Source organism: Tauraco erythrolophus, chromosome 1 (assembly GCF_009769465.1).
Source record: "Tauraco erythrolophus isolate bTauEry1 chromosome 1, bTauEry1.pri, whole genome shotgun sequence".
In the NCBI taxonomy this organism is placed as follows: Eukaryota; Metazoa; Chordata; class Aves; order Musophagiformes; family Musophagidae; genus Tauraco; species Tauraco erythrolophus.
In genome coordinates this window covers 111,626,178-111,642,234 of record NC_141465.1, presented here as the reverse complement: position 1 = coordinate 111,642,234, position 16,057 = coordinate 111,626,178, and the positions used below count along the sequence as shown (strand labels likewise).

At 40.2% G+C, this 16,057-nt stretch overlaps 1 protein-coding gene across 10 annotated transcripts in view; it reads right to left on the bottom strand.

Moving 5' to 3' along the window:
- Positions 1-3,526: 3,526 nt before the first annotated feature.
- N4BP2L2 (NEDD4 binding protein 2 like 2) overlaps positions 3,527-16,057 on the bottom strand; it is a 52,569-nt gene continuing 40,038 nt past the window's right edge. For 8 of the 10 annotated variants that reach the window (XM_086621067.1, XM_086621074.1, XM_086621087.1 and 5 more), the window contains 5 exons: positions 12,817-14,630; positions 10,299-10,384; positions 9,561-9,606; positions 8,486-8,678; positions 3,527-3,602 (listed from right to left, as the gene is read on the bottom strand). In XM_086621067.1, the coding sequence (XP_086477193.1) occupies positions 8,518-8,678; positions 9,561-9,606; positions 10,299-10,384; positions 12,817-14,630 (2,107 nt within the window). In that variant the 3' untranslated portion in view covers positions 3,527-3,602; positions 8,486-8,517. Of the gene's footprint in view, positions 3,603-8,485; positions 8,679-9,560; positions 9,607-10,298; positions 10,385-12,816; positions 14,631-16,057 lie in introns of those variants that run through there. The other 2 variants (XM_086621081.1, XM_086621094.1) reach the window with 2 other exon arrangements.

Sequence of the window (16,057 nt, the reverse complement as noted above, 5' to 3'; positions counted from 1 at the left end):
CAGATGGGGGCCCGGGGCAGCTGCGGAGCCCGGCCCCGGTCCGGGGGGGGGCGGCGGGACCCCCCGGGGGTTCGTCCCCCGCCCCCCGCTGCGGCTCGCGGTGAGCACGGGCCGGGAGCGGCCGAAAGTCGCGTCCCTCGACGGAGCTTTGGGATCCCAAAGTCCTGAGAGTCTTTCTTCCCTTGCGAAAGCGAAAGCTGCCTTAAAGAGAAACACACAGGAAAGAAAGGGCGCCTGCGGCTCCTACAGCCAAACCGTTCCGCTACGGCGCTACCGAGAGCATCTGTGATTATTTAAAATCCCGATTAACCTCCAAATTCTCAGAGACAGGAGAACGCGAGGCAGCGCTGGAAACGTTCAGTCCCATGTGCTGCCCGTACGCACAGAGCATTCCCGAAAGGGAATCGTCAAACCACCTCAGAAGAGTAGAGGATCTACTGTACCCTAGAGCTTCTCGCCCCCCCCCCCCTTCTTTTTTCTCTTTTTCCTTTTTTCTTTCCTTTTTTTTCTTCTTTTTTTTTCTTTTTTCTTTCCCCTTTTTTTTTTTGACAGGGGTGGAGCTATCATAGTCAACATCACACCCTCCCCCCCAAAAAAAACAAACCAAACCAAACCAAACAAAAAAAACCCGACAAGGATTCCAAGCACATGAAGGTAAATACCTGCACTGCATAAATGACCCCATGCATTCCGTTCACTACATCAACATGACTTTTTTCACACATAGTACCACATGAGAAACTACAGGAAGCTCAGCGAGACTTATTTCCCCTGCAGAAAACCTGACCTGCTTCGACTTGATCACCACACAAGCCAGAGAATGAAATTATCATTTCCAATTAAACCAAAAATCGTTAGTGTGTTATCCCACTCCCCCTCTCTGAGCCATGCCCAGTGCCAACCCCAGCTTGGTTAGCAGCCAGTCTCGGGTGTGCCACAGGGACACACCACCACTGAAACACACCAGTGAAGCTTTAGGTTTAAGAGTTTGCAAATAGTGCTAAAGTGAGTGTTCATGTACCGGGAGAAAGCTCAGCTTCCTGCGACGTGGCACACCAATGCTGGAGGAATAAAGCAGGGGGAAAAAGTGGCACAAAATAAGATACATAAACTTCGAAATTCAAAGATTTAAAAAAAAAAAAAAAAAAAGTAAAAAAACTAGCAACACCCTACTAAAAGATGAAGCACTTTCTGTCCATACAAGAATACCATGAGATTTTGAGAACTGCTTTTATTTTAAGCATTCTGGAAGGCCAGTATTCAGTAGCAGAAAATATAGGTATTCAGATTTCTCTCCCAATAAATAAAAATAGGAAGAAAACATTAATCCTTGAGTGGCATTTTCTTGAACTAACTTTTCTATTGCTTCAGGTAAGCCCAAAGCTGCGGTTATGGTCAGCGTGAATTACCTCCCTCCTCCCCATCGCATTTTGCATAACATTCTGCTGTCAGAAGAGCAGCACCTTTCCAACCAAGGAAAGGAAAAAGCCAGATATGTTCATGAGAAATGCATGAAAAAAGTGCAGCCAGCAAATTTTGCCGGTGGTACAACGTTAATTTAGAAATATACATGTATCTTTAACTGCTTACACATACGTGCAGTATTTGAGTGGAGAGTGGGGACACATCGGCAGTGTAGACCACAGCGGAGCTTTCAGCATGACTGCAGTCAGGTACTGCCTCTCCAGCTGAGGCACAACAAAAAGGGCCCAGGGAAAGACGAGAAAGAGGAGATGAAAGAATAAATGGATATATACTCTGGATCTGGAAGCTCCGTAAGTGGGAAATATTACTTCTGACAAGTACACAAGCTAAGCTTCCTTGCTTCTCCGCATTGATCCTTCCTCACCCTTTTCACCATAAGCGAGGTCATTGCTGTCTTTTCTGTCACTCCTCTCACTACGAAGAAATTTCCAGTCTTATGTGTGACAGTTTATCTCATAATTGACAAAGGTTGCTCTTTCTGATTAATTTTCTCCTTCATTATTAAGTTAATGAGGTGTCTTTTGATTTGTCCTTTCACCTCCCTCCACTCTTCTATGGCCTGTCTCACCTTTCTTACTTGCTATTTCAGCAAGCACTCATGATTTTTCTCATAAATAGCACTTCTGCCCCCAACAGCCTCTTCTCTTTCTGGTCCACCACACCACACCTCCTGCTTTCTGCTGTCCTCCTCCCATTCGTGGTTGCACTCATGTCCTTCTGCCACCTTGGCACCATGAGCTGCGTCTACCCAGAGCACTCCATTCCCAGGCATCACAAGCGCCGCTTTAAAAGACAGATGCACAGAACACGTCACATTTTATAGGCCACAGCAATATATAAGGGCAGTTCTGTGCTTCTCCAGCAAAGCAGCAGAGAGCTGGTGGAGAAGCCTGTTTACAGCCTGCTCAGAAAAAAGAGAACGTAGATGAATCCAATCACACCTTGGAAAACAAACCCCAGGAAACTGTGTTTTAAAAACATGGGATGAAATTCATCCCCTATGTAATTTGGCTCACTCTACGTATGTAAATATTTCCTACTTTTCTGATACCTCTGTGAGCCTTACATAGACATTTATATGAGCAAAATTTTAGACTTTTATTGTCAAGGTTTTATTAATTTCTGCTGCTTGTCTCCTCCAGAAAATCAATGCTCAGTAATGTAATTTCCTCAGTAATGGAGTTGTTACCAGTAAGGTTACTGTTATAGTGGAGGAATAAAAATCATGCTTAATTTTGAAGGAAAAATCCAATATTAAAAAAAAAAAAGGAAAAAGGAAACAACTGCTCTTAGTTTAAATTTCTTTTCATGTCATAAGAATTTTAAGTAAACAATGGAAAAAGGAATACCACTAACAGAAACATCAAATCACTGATTATCAATGTTAATTATAGATCTTATCAGCCTACCGCAAACCATATGTGTCTTTCTTGCAGTGTATTTCAATCAGGTCTATAGTGAAATTTTCTCCTTGTTTCTATAGTCCCCACTGAGCCTAGTCAGAAGGAAGCATTAAGCCTGGTTTCAGGAGAAAACCAGGTAAGCTGTGCATCTCTGGATGAAAGAATAGGAGCAACTGATGACGACTTAACTCTATTTGACATTGTAAAGACATTAGGATGTAATTATGAGGGACAGGATGAAAGGTAAGAGCAGGTAGAAGTAGGGTAAGACACCTAAATAACAATAGAAAACCAGTCTCCTTTCCCTGATGGTAGGCATCACTACTGGTTCATGTGGCAACATTTGGCATCCTGATACAAGTGAATTAAATACCAGAGCCTGGAGCTAACATCTTATGCCATCAGACACCTCGTTTCTGCTTAGTGTTCTCTGCTCTCAGTCTCTTTGTACCACACTCGAGGACATACTGAAAAGGTATAAATCCCAAATGGCTTTGGAAAGTGACCTTTTGCCACACACAACAAAGTTGTCTTCAATTTTGATTTTTATTATGTGGACAGAGAGGTTGGTATCAGGGGCTGTGGTGGGGGAAGATGGCCAAAGATTCACACCAAAAATCTACAGTGGTTACTTTCCTCCAGGTTATTCCTTGCATTGAAAATCCTTGGTGGCCAGCCGAAGTCCTTCCATGGTGGAATCAAAGTGAGAAGCTTCTGAAATAAAAAAAAAAAAGAAGATATTCTGCTGAAATATTACAACAGCGCAGACAGTAGAAAGACTTGAACGGCTGCAAATCTGATCCCGAGACTGAGAAGAGTTCACTTGTCTGAAATTTTTAAAATCCTCGTTCTTTCTCAAACTCAGCTGTTGGTTATTTCTTTAAAAAATTAAAAAGAATGGAGAGGAAGCAGATGATGGAAAACAAAGGAAAATAAAAATTCCAGGAGAACAGAAAAGGCAGAGAAGAAAACTTGGATGCCAAAACTAGAGACAGTAAGGACCTACCAACCTCAAGGCTGAAAAACAAGGTCAAGAATAACACAATGGAAATTTTGTTCTCTTTACAGTCTATAACGAACAGCCAGCCGTTCAACCAATACTACTACAGCAGAGCTACATCTCAGAACCCTTTTGCTATGTTGCACATTTTTTCCTTGTTACATTGACTCAGGACCGCACCAGCCTCCAAGTTCTGGAGTTCATGTGAGGCACCAGCACAACCTGAGGTTACTCTTCTGAGAGCTCCAGAAACACAGTTCTGGGCGGCTCTTACTCCCCCTGGTAATTATACTCTTTGCTTCTGTAAATTTTAGGCCAAGTTTTCCTGGTAAGTACTGTAAAAGGCAGGTGAGGTTTTCTGGTCATGACTCTGTACACTTTTTCTTGCTTTATTTTGTTTAAAATTAGTCGTTAAATGTCAAAGGATAGAGAAAATATTTTTTTTATTATCGTGGTACCAAAGTAGGAACTGGAAGAGGTTTGGCCATGGGTTGACATTTTCTGTGGCACTATTGGAAGGCTGCTGTAGTTTGCTTTGTATCTTTTAGATTATTTTTTTTTCCCGCTAGCCAAAAGACAGCCCTGCCTGCCCCAGTTAGATGTTCCTGCTCCTTTGCCCATGTCCTGCTGGTTGCATGGCTCTAGAACAACTTGTTTCAGCTTGGTGATCCAGCCTGAAAACTTTTTGGGTGCCTTTATGCGTTGGACGATAGAGTTGAACTGCCTCACTCTCTGGCTGCAGAAGCGCCACGTCCGACAAAGGGAAGTGAGGGGAAGAGTCCAGCCAGGAAAAGGAGGAGTGATAATGTGTGTCATCAAGAGATTTGTCTCATCAAAACCACAACCCTACTGGGCTGTCACGGAGGAAGTGTTCCTGTAGCGACTCCCTGCAAAGCGACCGCTATGCTTCAAAACCAAAGATGCCAGCTTTTATTTTGCTGCAGTCGTGCAGATAAACGCTTAAACTGACACCGGGTTTTGTCGTCTTGGTCTACATTTGTAGAGCACCTGGCACTTGGGAGTCCTGGTCTAAGGAGAACTTCTAGGCCCTAAAATAATGCTGTTTTCACTGGTCTCAGCATTTTTTTAACTCAGGATCTCTTGCTTAATCTCCAGAACAAACACTAATGTGCTGCCAAGGCTTCAATAAGGAGCTCTCACAACAACTCGAGATTAACCCCGTGTTTTCACACAGGAACACCACCGCTGTTCACTCTCCCCTTTGAATAAAAACACCCTTTTACAACATGAATACAAAAGCATGATCTGCTGGCTAACAGACAAAGTTGCACTTGACCAGTAATGCTTAGTTACTCTCAAATCTAAAGGGACTGAAACAATCCTATTAGCTTTCCATTTATTTTTTATGATTTAAAAAGCTTTCGGCAGGAATGCCCAGTTTTCTTACTTTTTCTTTTTTTTTTTCTTTTTTTTTTCTGGCATTTGATGAAATCAAATCCATTTTAACATTTACAGTTGTTCACTTGAGCAGTTTCACAACCACTCCAGGACATCATTCTTGGCAAGCCTGGTTTTAACCAGCAACCAGAAAATAATGATTTTGCAGCGAGAAAATATGACCTTATCCCTCAAAATCAGTGGCGTCATCGACCAGAAAAACTCATCTGCCTTCTACAGTGCTGACACATCCACACCTCACAGGGCTGCTGGAACACCTATGTGGGGTCTGGCCAGGGGTCTGTGATACCCAGTATCCTGTGCCTGACAGCGAGCACGAGTCGATTGAAAACCCCTAAGAGATGCTTTTTGCTTTTCACACACTTTAAAAATTATTTTTAACATACTAACATTTGTATAAGCTCAAAAGCAGTCTTTCATCCGAAGGTACGGTTGCACGATATGTGACCCCTGGTGTCGGAGCTGACTGCCACCCAGCAGGATGCCCTGCACGTCCTCCCTGTCGTGCCTGCAGCAGCACAGTCCCATCTGCTCCAGCTTCACCACCAAGCTGGACCTTTCACAGGCTTATCTAAATTTACCAGTCTAGCAGAAAACTATCCCTTTGTTTCCTGTGGGGTTAACGAGTTAAATTACAGCCTTTATGTCAGCCAGCGAGTGCCGGAGCTGATAACCGGAGCAGGGTGAGGAGGAAGGGCACTTCCCGCTTTCAGCAGCAGCGACCCATCACACCAGCTCAGCCCGAGGCAGTTCCAGAGCACCCTAAACCCACCTGACCTCTGGTGTCTCATCCTCTCCCTCCAACAGCCATCAGGACTTTCCCTGACTCATTTCAGATGTTGAAATAAAAAAAAACCCAAACAAACCAAAACAACCCACGAAACCCCCTGACTAACTTCCCTCCTCCTCCCAATACAAAGCCCTGACCAGCTGAGCATTCCCAAGCCGAAGGCTTTGCTGAGCACCGAAGCTGCTGCAAGGAGGATGGGACCATGCGGCCACAACCAAGGCAACCACCCATTACATAGGCTTCATCTGCCAGCAGGGACCTCCAACTTAACCACACCACCTCACGCAGATCTCCATGACCAAGTCCTTCTGCGCAGCAGAGCGGGCAATGCCTTTTTTTTTTTTTTTTTTTCCAAACCAAACACTGACTGGGAGTCATCTTTCATGGCAAAGTAGCATATAAGCCAGTATAGCAGAGCATTGGACTGCAAGGGCCCGTAACAAACAGATTTGAAGACGTGTCGTTTCAGACCAGCGGTCAGCAGCTGCCTCAGAAGCGCGCAGGGCTGCGGATCGCTTCTGCCGCGCTCACCACGAGCAGGAGAGGAAGGCTGAAACAATTTGGGGAGTCGCGTGGCAGACAGACAAAGGGCGTAATTCTGATCGATAGAAAAAACCAGTTTGTTGGTTTCAGCAACCAGATAACTATTGACAATGCAGAACACTCTGCTAGCGTATGTCTTTCCTTTCTGAAAGTACACAAAGAAAAAAAAAAATCAATTTCCAGGTTAATCACAATTTTCTTTGAGGAAGACAGCAGAGCGCTCTAAGTTTGCTTCTTTAGCATAAAAACATTTTAATCAATAAACCTGGACATTTCCAGGTAGTAGCTTCGGTTACAAATCTGCACGGTGATGGCCAGTCAGTATCATAAGCAAAAATCTTGCTTGTGGAGTGTTCACATTTGCAATACTATAAATAACTGACTTACAAAAATTTGGGGCTGACATAGGGCAAAGTATTTGGTGAAAATATTTTTTTTTTTTGGCTTACTAAATATTTTAGTATTTGCTTCTGTAAGAGGACAATACCACTACCAGATGTTCTTGATTTTATCAATAACCTGTGCTGACAGCACCTTGTGAGATCAGTGCTGTCTGTGCTACATGGTCCAGAGAGATTCCCCTCACCTTCCTACATCGGTAGCTGGCACAGGCTAATCAGCAAATGACCTGCAATGTCATTTTTGTCATCCATGATATAAAAATGCATATAATCAAATCAGCCCCCATTCAAGAGGTTTCAATTCCAACCCAAACTATTCAACTACTTCACTTCTGTCATTTACCTCCACTGTGAAAATTAAGAAACCTTCTAAAATGTCAGCTTCTGCTTTTATAATTGTCCCAGTACAGCACATGTCCGCCTCTTTGCCTCCTCCTCCAGCCATCAACTCGTGCTCACGTCAGACACAGGACACCAGGTGACACAGACCCCTGGCTAGACCCTACATGGATGGTATTCCAGTGGTCCTGCGAGGTCTGGGTGGAAACAATTTAAACCTCAGGATGTGGAATTTTTCTTCTGGCTCAATTTGCCCATGGTGCAAGTTATTCTATTTCTATGTACTTCAGTTTCCTTATTTTATAACTACTAATTAATGCATTTTCCACTTTGGAAAGAAAAACTGAGGGAAAATGATATGGAAGTTAAGCTAGTGTTTTCCAGCTGGATCCAAAAGTCCTTCCTTCTTATCATAATCTACCTAAAATATCTCTCATAAACAAACTGAAGAAACTTCGCCGAGTTACCAAAGGCTTCAAAAATTCACAAGACAAGCATGAACGGGATAGCACACTTTCTAATACTGAAATACACGTACTTTTGCATATCAAATGAAAACATCCACGAAAACTTAACACTTCAGTATATGGAATCCTATTGTGACCTCCTGCTGGTGATTCTCTACAAAAAGCAGAACTGTCACTTTTTCATAACTTGGTGAAATACTCTTTTATTGCTCATATAGTGCTCTTCACAATTAGACCCTTAATGGAGTCAGCATTGCTCTCCATGCTGAAGAGACAAGGAAAGTAGGACTGAGATGACATGACTCACAACAGATCACCACAGTAATCAAACTGGGAATAAAGTCCAGCTCTTAGGCATCCTAGACCATTGGTTTCACTTCACCAGGCAGGTTTCAGATTTTGGAGAAAAAAAAAAATCATATGGCTTTAATAACTAAATGCTGCCTTGTCTTTGCCCCATTCAGGCTTAAAAAAAAAAAAAATCCCCCAAACCAAAACAACCCTCAACCCAACTTGAAGAAAAAAAATCAAGTAAGCTGGGTGATACTAAATGCCCTTAAAAACTGTAACAATGTTCTTTAGATGTTTGATCAAATACAATACAAGAATGCAACACATTCACAAGTGCGACGGATTACCTTTTCCTTCATGCAGAATTTAAGAGGGTCAGTCATGAATGATGAAACACTGTGTCCAAACAGCCTCCGCTACTGTAGGTCAGGATGTTCTCCTCTATGACTCCTTGAAACAGCTCCATTTCTGCAAGTGTTTCAGAAGAGTCTTGATCCTCTTGGCAATTTTTATGTAGATCTTCAAGACTAATAGTATCATCTAAAAAATAAACAAATTACAAACTGCAGCCAAAGACACCTGAAATTATCTTATGTAGTCTGTCATTTACATTACGTCAGGATAGAGTATTTCTAGAGCAAGCTTTTATTTCATCAGAATACTCTTAATTTTGCTTCCTAAATGGGCTACAAAATAAACTAAATCTTTCCAGGGTGGGCATGCGTGCATGTACACGCACACATGTTGTGTATTCCTACTCTATGCTTCCTCTCAGCTCTTCCAAGAGAAACTCCTCTCCTGTTTTAGACAGCAAAACCTATCAGCTTCCAGGGAGTTACTACTGAGTATTTTTAATCTCATAGTATGAAACTTGTGAAATTATATTAAACTAATATGGAAATCATGGAAAAAAGTAATCAGAAATCTTATCCCACAACCTCCACGCCACAGCAATTAATGCCTGCAGAAGTCTGGAGCTTCCCATGGACCCTGATATCTCTTGCTGCTCAAGCGTGTGACCTATTATTATGCTGGCAATTTTTAGTGACCATTACATTTAATTAAGTTGAAGATGCTCAACCTGTCAGAGAAATAAAGTCTAAAGAAAGACTTCTTCATGCTAAACGTCCTTCTGATCTGGAACGGATAAACTTGAGCTAAGTATTGGATTAATTCCATATGGGAAACTTTAAAAGGCAAAGAATTTCAGTGCTTGCATCAGGAAATGTAAAGTGATGATTGACAGCAACCGTAGCTCTGCCATACTATGTACACAATCAGTGGAGGCACAGATTCATTTATCACATCCTAGTGCTTTTGCACAGAGAGGAGCGTTATCACTTATTCATGCTGAAAACCTTCGACACGCTTCAGCATTAGCTACATTCTCTTCTGAACAGGAAGTATTTCACACACGCTTACCAGCCAAGGCGTTTCCATTCTGCAATCCATTTGTTTTCTGTTTTTCCTAAAATAGATAATAATAGTCCGGAGAAAAGAAGTTTGTGACAAGAGATGTTGTTATTTTTGGAAAAAACAAAGTCTATGCTCTATTTTATAGCTACTATTTCATTGTATTTACAGGATTTTCCTCATTTCTACTACCAGACACTATAGTGCTCCTTAAAACCAAACCTTCACAAAGTAACAGCCACAGTGGGGAAAAAAAATAGTAATTTTTAAGTTAACACTTTCTAACTAAACAATTAGACATAAGCTACCATGAGCCACTCAGAACAACTTCTCTGCTACAGCTCTTTGTAGAAGTAGCTGTGAAGAAGCTACAGGTAATGAAGGATGAAATTTGCTCAGATGCTGGGAGAAAACCATAAGAATGAAAAAAAATGGATGATGCTATGTTGTACTTAAGGAACACAGGCCAAGTCAGGACACAAGTATCAAGGAAAAGGTTGGGTTTTTTCCTCCTTCAACTAATTTGTATACATTTCTGAAGCTGATCTTTCAAAACCTGAATCCTACCATGGCCTCAAGCTGGTTCTGGAAATATCCAGGAGTACATAAAGCATCCATCTCTTCATGTGGGCATTAAAAACCAAAGCAAATTTACTGGCAAAGAACTTCATCTTGCTTATGAACTGAAAAATTCCTCTTTACACCTGGAATATTGGAAAGCCTTCTGAAATCCCCTAAAATTCGTACCTCCACAGAGGTCTTCCACAGTAAATAGATCATCTTTGAAACTTTCCAGTCAAGAGGAACTATATAATCATCTGGCAACAAGGATTCTGCAGAAGAAAATATTTTTTGCAGTTGAGTGTTCAGATCTCTCTAGAACTGAAACATATCACTGAACTACAATTTTTGCACACATTATATGCATATAGACTTTAAAAAAATAATCAGCAGATATTTAAATAAGCCAGCAGCAAAGTCAGAATTTAGGTTTTCTAGAATCTAAGGCCAGTGCACAGGAGGGGGAGGAATGGGAAGGAGATGTGGTTGTGGTTTCTTTTTTTAGGCAAAGGCTTTCCTACCATACTTTCATTTCCCCCACATACTCCCCCAAAACTTGGCACAAACAAGAAAACCAGAAAGTTTTCAGCCCATAAATTAAACAAAATGCAACTTAAGTAACAACCTTTAAATTTTAAAATGCTTAAGTATAAGAATTTGTGCAATATGACTAAAGAAATTACTTTCTAAAACGTTTTAACTCTAACACTGTTTCAGAAGCTGAAAAGAGATTCTTTGTAGGAAAACAGTCTAAAATATATTCTACACTTACATGAGAATCATACAAGCAAGTCAGTCAGCTAAATCTTTCATTTATAAATAACAAAAAGACATTTATTTACCAAAAATTTGCCCTCCAAAATAATTTCAATAAAAATTGACTGCAATTGCCAGTGTTGTAAAATACTACAGCTCAATTATTGTGTATGTGAATAAATAGCAGCCTATCAATATATAATAGGCCACAAAAAAGCACAAGAATTTTTGCAACTGTAGGAAAATTACAGTCAAATGAGAATGTGGCCAGCCTTCTGCAGACAGCATCCACAATTTTAGTGGAAAAAATTCCAACAAACAGCAATCACAGGCTTGTAGGGCTTCAGAGAGATATCCCGGTGGGTTTGTATTCCTTGAAGGCTACTTCCAAAGGAAACTCATATAAACACCAGAGAATTTCACCTGCAACTGACTCAGAGAACAACATTTGGTTCACTAAACATACTGAATGTTTCTGAATGCCTGTTTTTCATTTTTTTCTGGAAGATCTCTGTTTTCAAGTCATGGCCAACTCCTTCTAAGATGATGACATTTAAGATCACGGATGTGAAGACTCACTAAGTTTGGAGGAGAAGAATGCTGTACATGTAGTAGTTGAGGACATCAGCAGTACTGCTTTGCTCTGTTTCAGCTCTATGTGGCAAGTTCTTTGGTGCGTGGTGTCAGATTTAGATAAAGTAGCACTGGAGGTCCTTTGGAGACCAAGCTGAGTACTGCTGCCAGTGATCTGCATCACTGTTCTGGCAGGTAGCACTACCATCAACTTTTACAATAAAAACGAAGAATCCAGAGGCCAATTTTGGCAGAGAAACAGAAATAACCTGCTCCTCAATTGTCATCTTAAAATTTTCATATGAAAATATGTGCTTAACTTTAAATTCTACTGAAACAAACAGGTGTAAAGGTCCATGTGCTGAAAAACTGGTCTATGTTTTTTAACCCTGGCCAAGTCAAAGTTACCGTTTCTCCTCTAAATTTGGACCAAAGAAGCTGCAGAACTTTATGCCCAGGAAACACAGCTCTTTCAGCAGATGCATACACAGCACCGTGTCCTCGGGTGACTTCCAAACAAATGTCTGTTGTTGTTACTGGCTACAGCTCTGTAGGGTTACATTAGCCTGCAGTAAATTTGGAAATCATGGTTGCCACACACAACTCCTTCAAGGACTGATTGTCATACTTCTAACTGCTAACTTAAAATGATTAAACTGAAAGTATGACAACTGGAGCTCTGGAAGGCAAGTACACAACTGTGACACTTCTTAATCATGCATGATTAGAAAGAAGGTATACGCTATCAGAAAATGCATCTTCTAATTTGATTTTCAAATTAAATTAGATTCTGGGAAAGTTTTCAACAGTATCTAAGTCACATAAAGGTCTATGAAAAAATTACTAAATAAAGAAAAAAAGAATGCTACTATACTAAATAGATGGAATCTAAAACCAAACATGCAACCTTTATATACAAGAGCACACATTTTCTACCATGTTTTCATTTAGTTTTGTAATCAACACAGTAAAGTCTTACTCAGTAGGATGTACGAAAACATCAACAAGAGCTTCATGCTTTGGATTTAAAGTTATTAAGTCTTTGTAACTGAAGAGACTACAAATACAAGGCCAAACCCGACAGCCCCTTTGACAGAGACTGAAGATGATGTTAGGTAAAAAAAAAAATAAGTAAAACAAAATAATCACTAAAGCTGCAGTAATTCCTTTCAATAGGATTAATATTTGATTAACTGGTATCCGCAATAAAATTGAGTATTTAATCATAGGGATTGTGGAGGTTTGTTTCTTTTTTTTTGGGGGGGTGGGGGGGTGGTGTTTTGGTAGTTCTTTATTTGTTTGGGGTTTGGGGGGAGTTGTGGGGGTTTTTTTGTTTAGTTTTTTTTTTACATAGGAGTAGTAAGAACAGTATTACCCAATGGAAGACCTGGAGAACCAAAGAGCTGCACAAGTTGAAAAGCAAATCCTAATGACAAGGGAAGTCCCAGAAAACTACATTTCATATTCACATCCTGATTATCTTCAAGTTGTGAGGCCTCCGCTGGCTCAGGGTCATCTTCTTCATGCACATTTTCACCGCAGCTTGCCAATACACTAGAATCTTCTGGATGTTCAGAAACAACTTGAACAGAAGACAAAATATCTGGTTGTCTATTTGTAACCTCTGAAGTAACTTGTTCACTCTCACCCTCTTTTTTATCAACTACCTGTTGTTGTTTAAGAGTTCTACCTTCCTCCTCCTTCATCCCTGAAACTCCAGGAAACTTGCAGGAATATTTTGGCATAAGAGAAGATTGTCCCAAATGACTGTAAGAAATATCATGTAACAGAGCATCCGCATTCGGGGCGGGTAAGGAATAAGTTGCTTTGGTGCCACTATAAGGTGCAGAATATCCCTGCAACGCACGGTTCTGCTCACGTTCCTCTCCACTGTCCTTGCTTAGAAAGCTTTTTTGCCCCACTTCCAAAACACTTTCTTGGGGAACATCATCTTTTATTGAGACTTCCTTCCCTCCCTCTGTACTACCAGCAATCTGTCTTGGTAGATCAAACTTTGGTGCCAAGTTGACAATTCTTCTATGTCTTTTCCTCTTCGATGTAATTGGTGCAGCATCCTTTCTTGGAACATTTACTTCACTCGAACACTGCGTGAAGGTGGCCCTGGGTTCCACGAGGGAATCAAAGTGCACTTCACCAGCTGGAGATGCTGATAGACCATTGCTTATTATATTACCAACCTCTGCAGTCACTGTTACCTGATGGTTTTCCTTTACCAATCCTTCATTTGACCAACAGCAGTTCAGCTGTGTTGAACTGTTCATATGAGTCTGTTTCGGTTTCCTCATTTTTGGGGGTCTTTGTTCACCTACAAATTTATCCTCAGACCAAGAAGAGAGAGAAGCTTGTGTATCGAAGTCCAGCTGCAACTCCTCAGTAGGTAAATCAACTGAAAAAAAAGCCCAGGCATTACAGGTATTCTCTCCTGCTTTTAACGCACCTTTGTCCTCTGTGTTATTATCAGGCACATTATCATGTGCATTTGAATTATAACACTGAGAGATATCTTTTTCTTCACCACTTAAACTTAATAGCTTAGCTTCCATGTCAGGTTCACAGGTAATTTGATATGATTCCAGTTTGTTTTCTGTGCTTAACAGCAGCGTGTTACAATCTTCACTGATGCCTTCTGTTTCCTGGATGGAATTTTTATCACTGTTCATTTTTAGGAAACTGCTTTTGGAAAGATTTTCTTTGTGCCTTTGATTTGTTTCCTCATCATCAAGTGCATTTTTGGTTAGGCTTTCTGTAGAAAAAGGTTTTATATTTATTAGGAGTGAATTGTCACTTTCTACAGGCAAATCATTTTTCCATGCATTGTCCGACACCGTTGAGACCTCAGACACTGTGACGGGAAACCTTTCTGTTGAAATCACTACAACTTCTTTTAGGCTTTCATCAGGATCGTTTGGCTGCTCTTCACAAACTGTTACTGGATCTTCTGGACCTCCACTGAATGTACACAAGGATTTGCTGTTTTCTTCTTCTGAATCATCCTCTTCACTTTCTGACATGTCCTGGTCATCTGGAATTGGATGATGAGCTGCTTTGCCTAACTTTTTCTTTGTAATTTCTGTATGATTGCCTTTCATTTTTTTGTTTCTTTTTCGTTTTTTCCTCTGCTTTTCTTTTGTCAACAGATGCCCAGGGTTCTTCTTTAAAATTGTCTCCCTATGTGAAAATTAAAAAAATCAAATGTAATAAATAAATAAATAATAATTTTCAGTAATAATGTATTTGCGGTGTTCAATTCGTAGAATAGGTACTTAATATGATCAAACACAGACCGTCTGCTTTTTAAATAGATAAAATATCAAATAAAACCTTGTGTTGATTAAACAAATGTACACCTTATGATTCATAAAAATCTTAAACATTTTAAACCAATTTAAATAAACATAGATGCCATGTCATTAATTTAGCTTTATAAAAAGCATCAGAAATCATTGCAAGACCAAACAACATGTTTCTGGATGACTTTCTAAATGATGTTTGAATAATAAGACACTAAAGAGCTACTGCTATTCTGAAATTTCATTAAATGTCATACTGAGCAGAAAGGTACTAAGTGGAAGGCATAGGAAGAAAATTTCATACCTGAAGATTAAATGCATACTTAGATAAGCTGGACTCAAATTCAAAACACTACCCAAAAATCTGAATATATAAAGGTACAGTGACTATGGCAACTCTGATATTTATTGTTCAGTATATTATATGTGGATGCATATGTATTTGGAAAAAGTATTTCATATTTTCTTAACAACAAAATAATACACTACAGAAAAACTAACACAGTTGTAGGCAATTATTTACAATGAATTTTGTAGCTCTTTTCAGAACATCTGATTTTTTTTATCTGCATTTCTCAGTAAGTTTAACAGATAGCAGCTCTGACAGGGACTTCTCTGAAATCTTGGTGTTAGCCCGTCAGCCAGCTAACCCTGAAATGAACACATGTAAGAACCACCTAGTCCAGAAATCTAACTTCTCCCCATGCAACTGGTCAGACAGAGATGAGATTTTCAAAGCTAAATTTGAGTGATAAGCCTTTGTATCAAGGATGTGCTCTTGTTGTTCAGGATGGTACTTCACACAACACGCTAAAGCAAACAAAGTAGTAGCTAGAAGAATTATAGGGTAAAATTATTTATTTTCTGGGCATTCATATGTAACATAACCTCTTTTAAGTGCTGTATTCTGAAATTCTTGAGAGAGAAATCAAAAAAAAAAAAAAAAGAAAAGAGGGGTGACTGTGCATGCGGAGGGAAAGCCACAGTCACTAGTAGGCAACCCAGGACCTAAAGGTCTCCTATGGAAACCTATCCTTACCCTTCATTAACTCTTAAATTTATTCAGTTAGTCTCACATAAACTCTTTCTAATTTGAACTCTACAAAGCAAACTCCCCTAATTCTCTGAGTGTGAAGCATCTCGGTAGTCTTCTTGGCCTCAGTATAGTCACTAAGTCACTTGACTGGAACAGGATCCAAAAGTCTTGGTCCCTTGATATTGCTGCAACTATCACTACAGATCTCCAAAAAGATCTTGTTAGAAAGTGAACAAATTTTATTGCCCCATAATGGCATTCAGATGAGA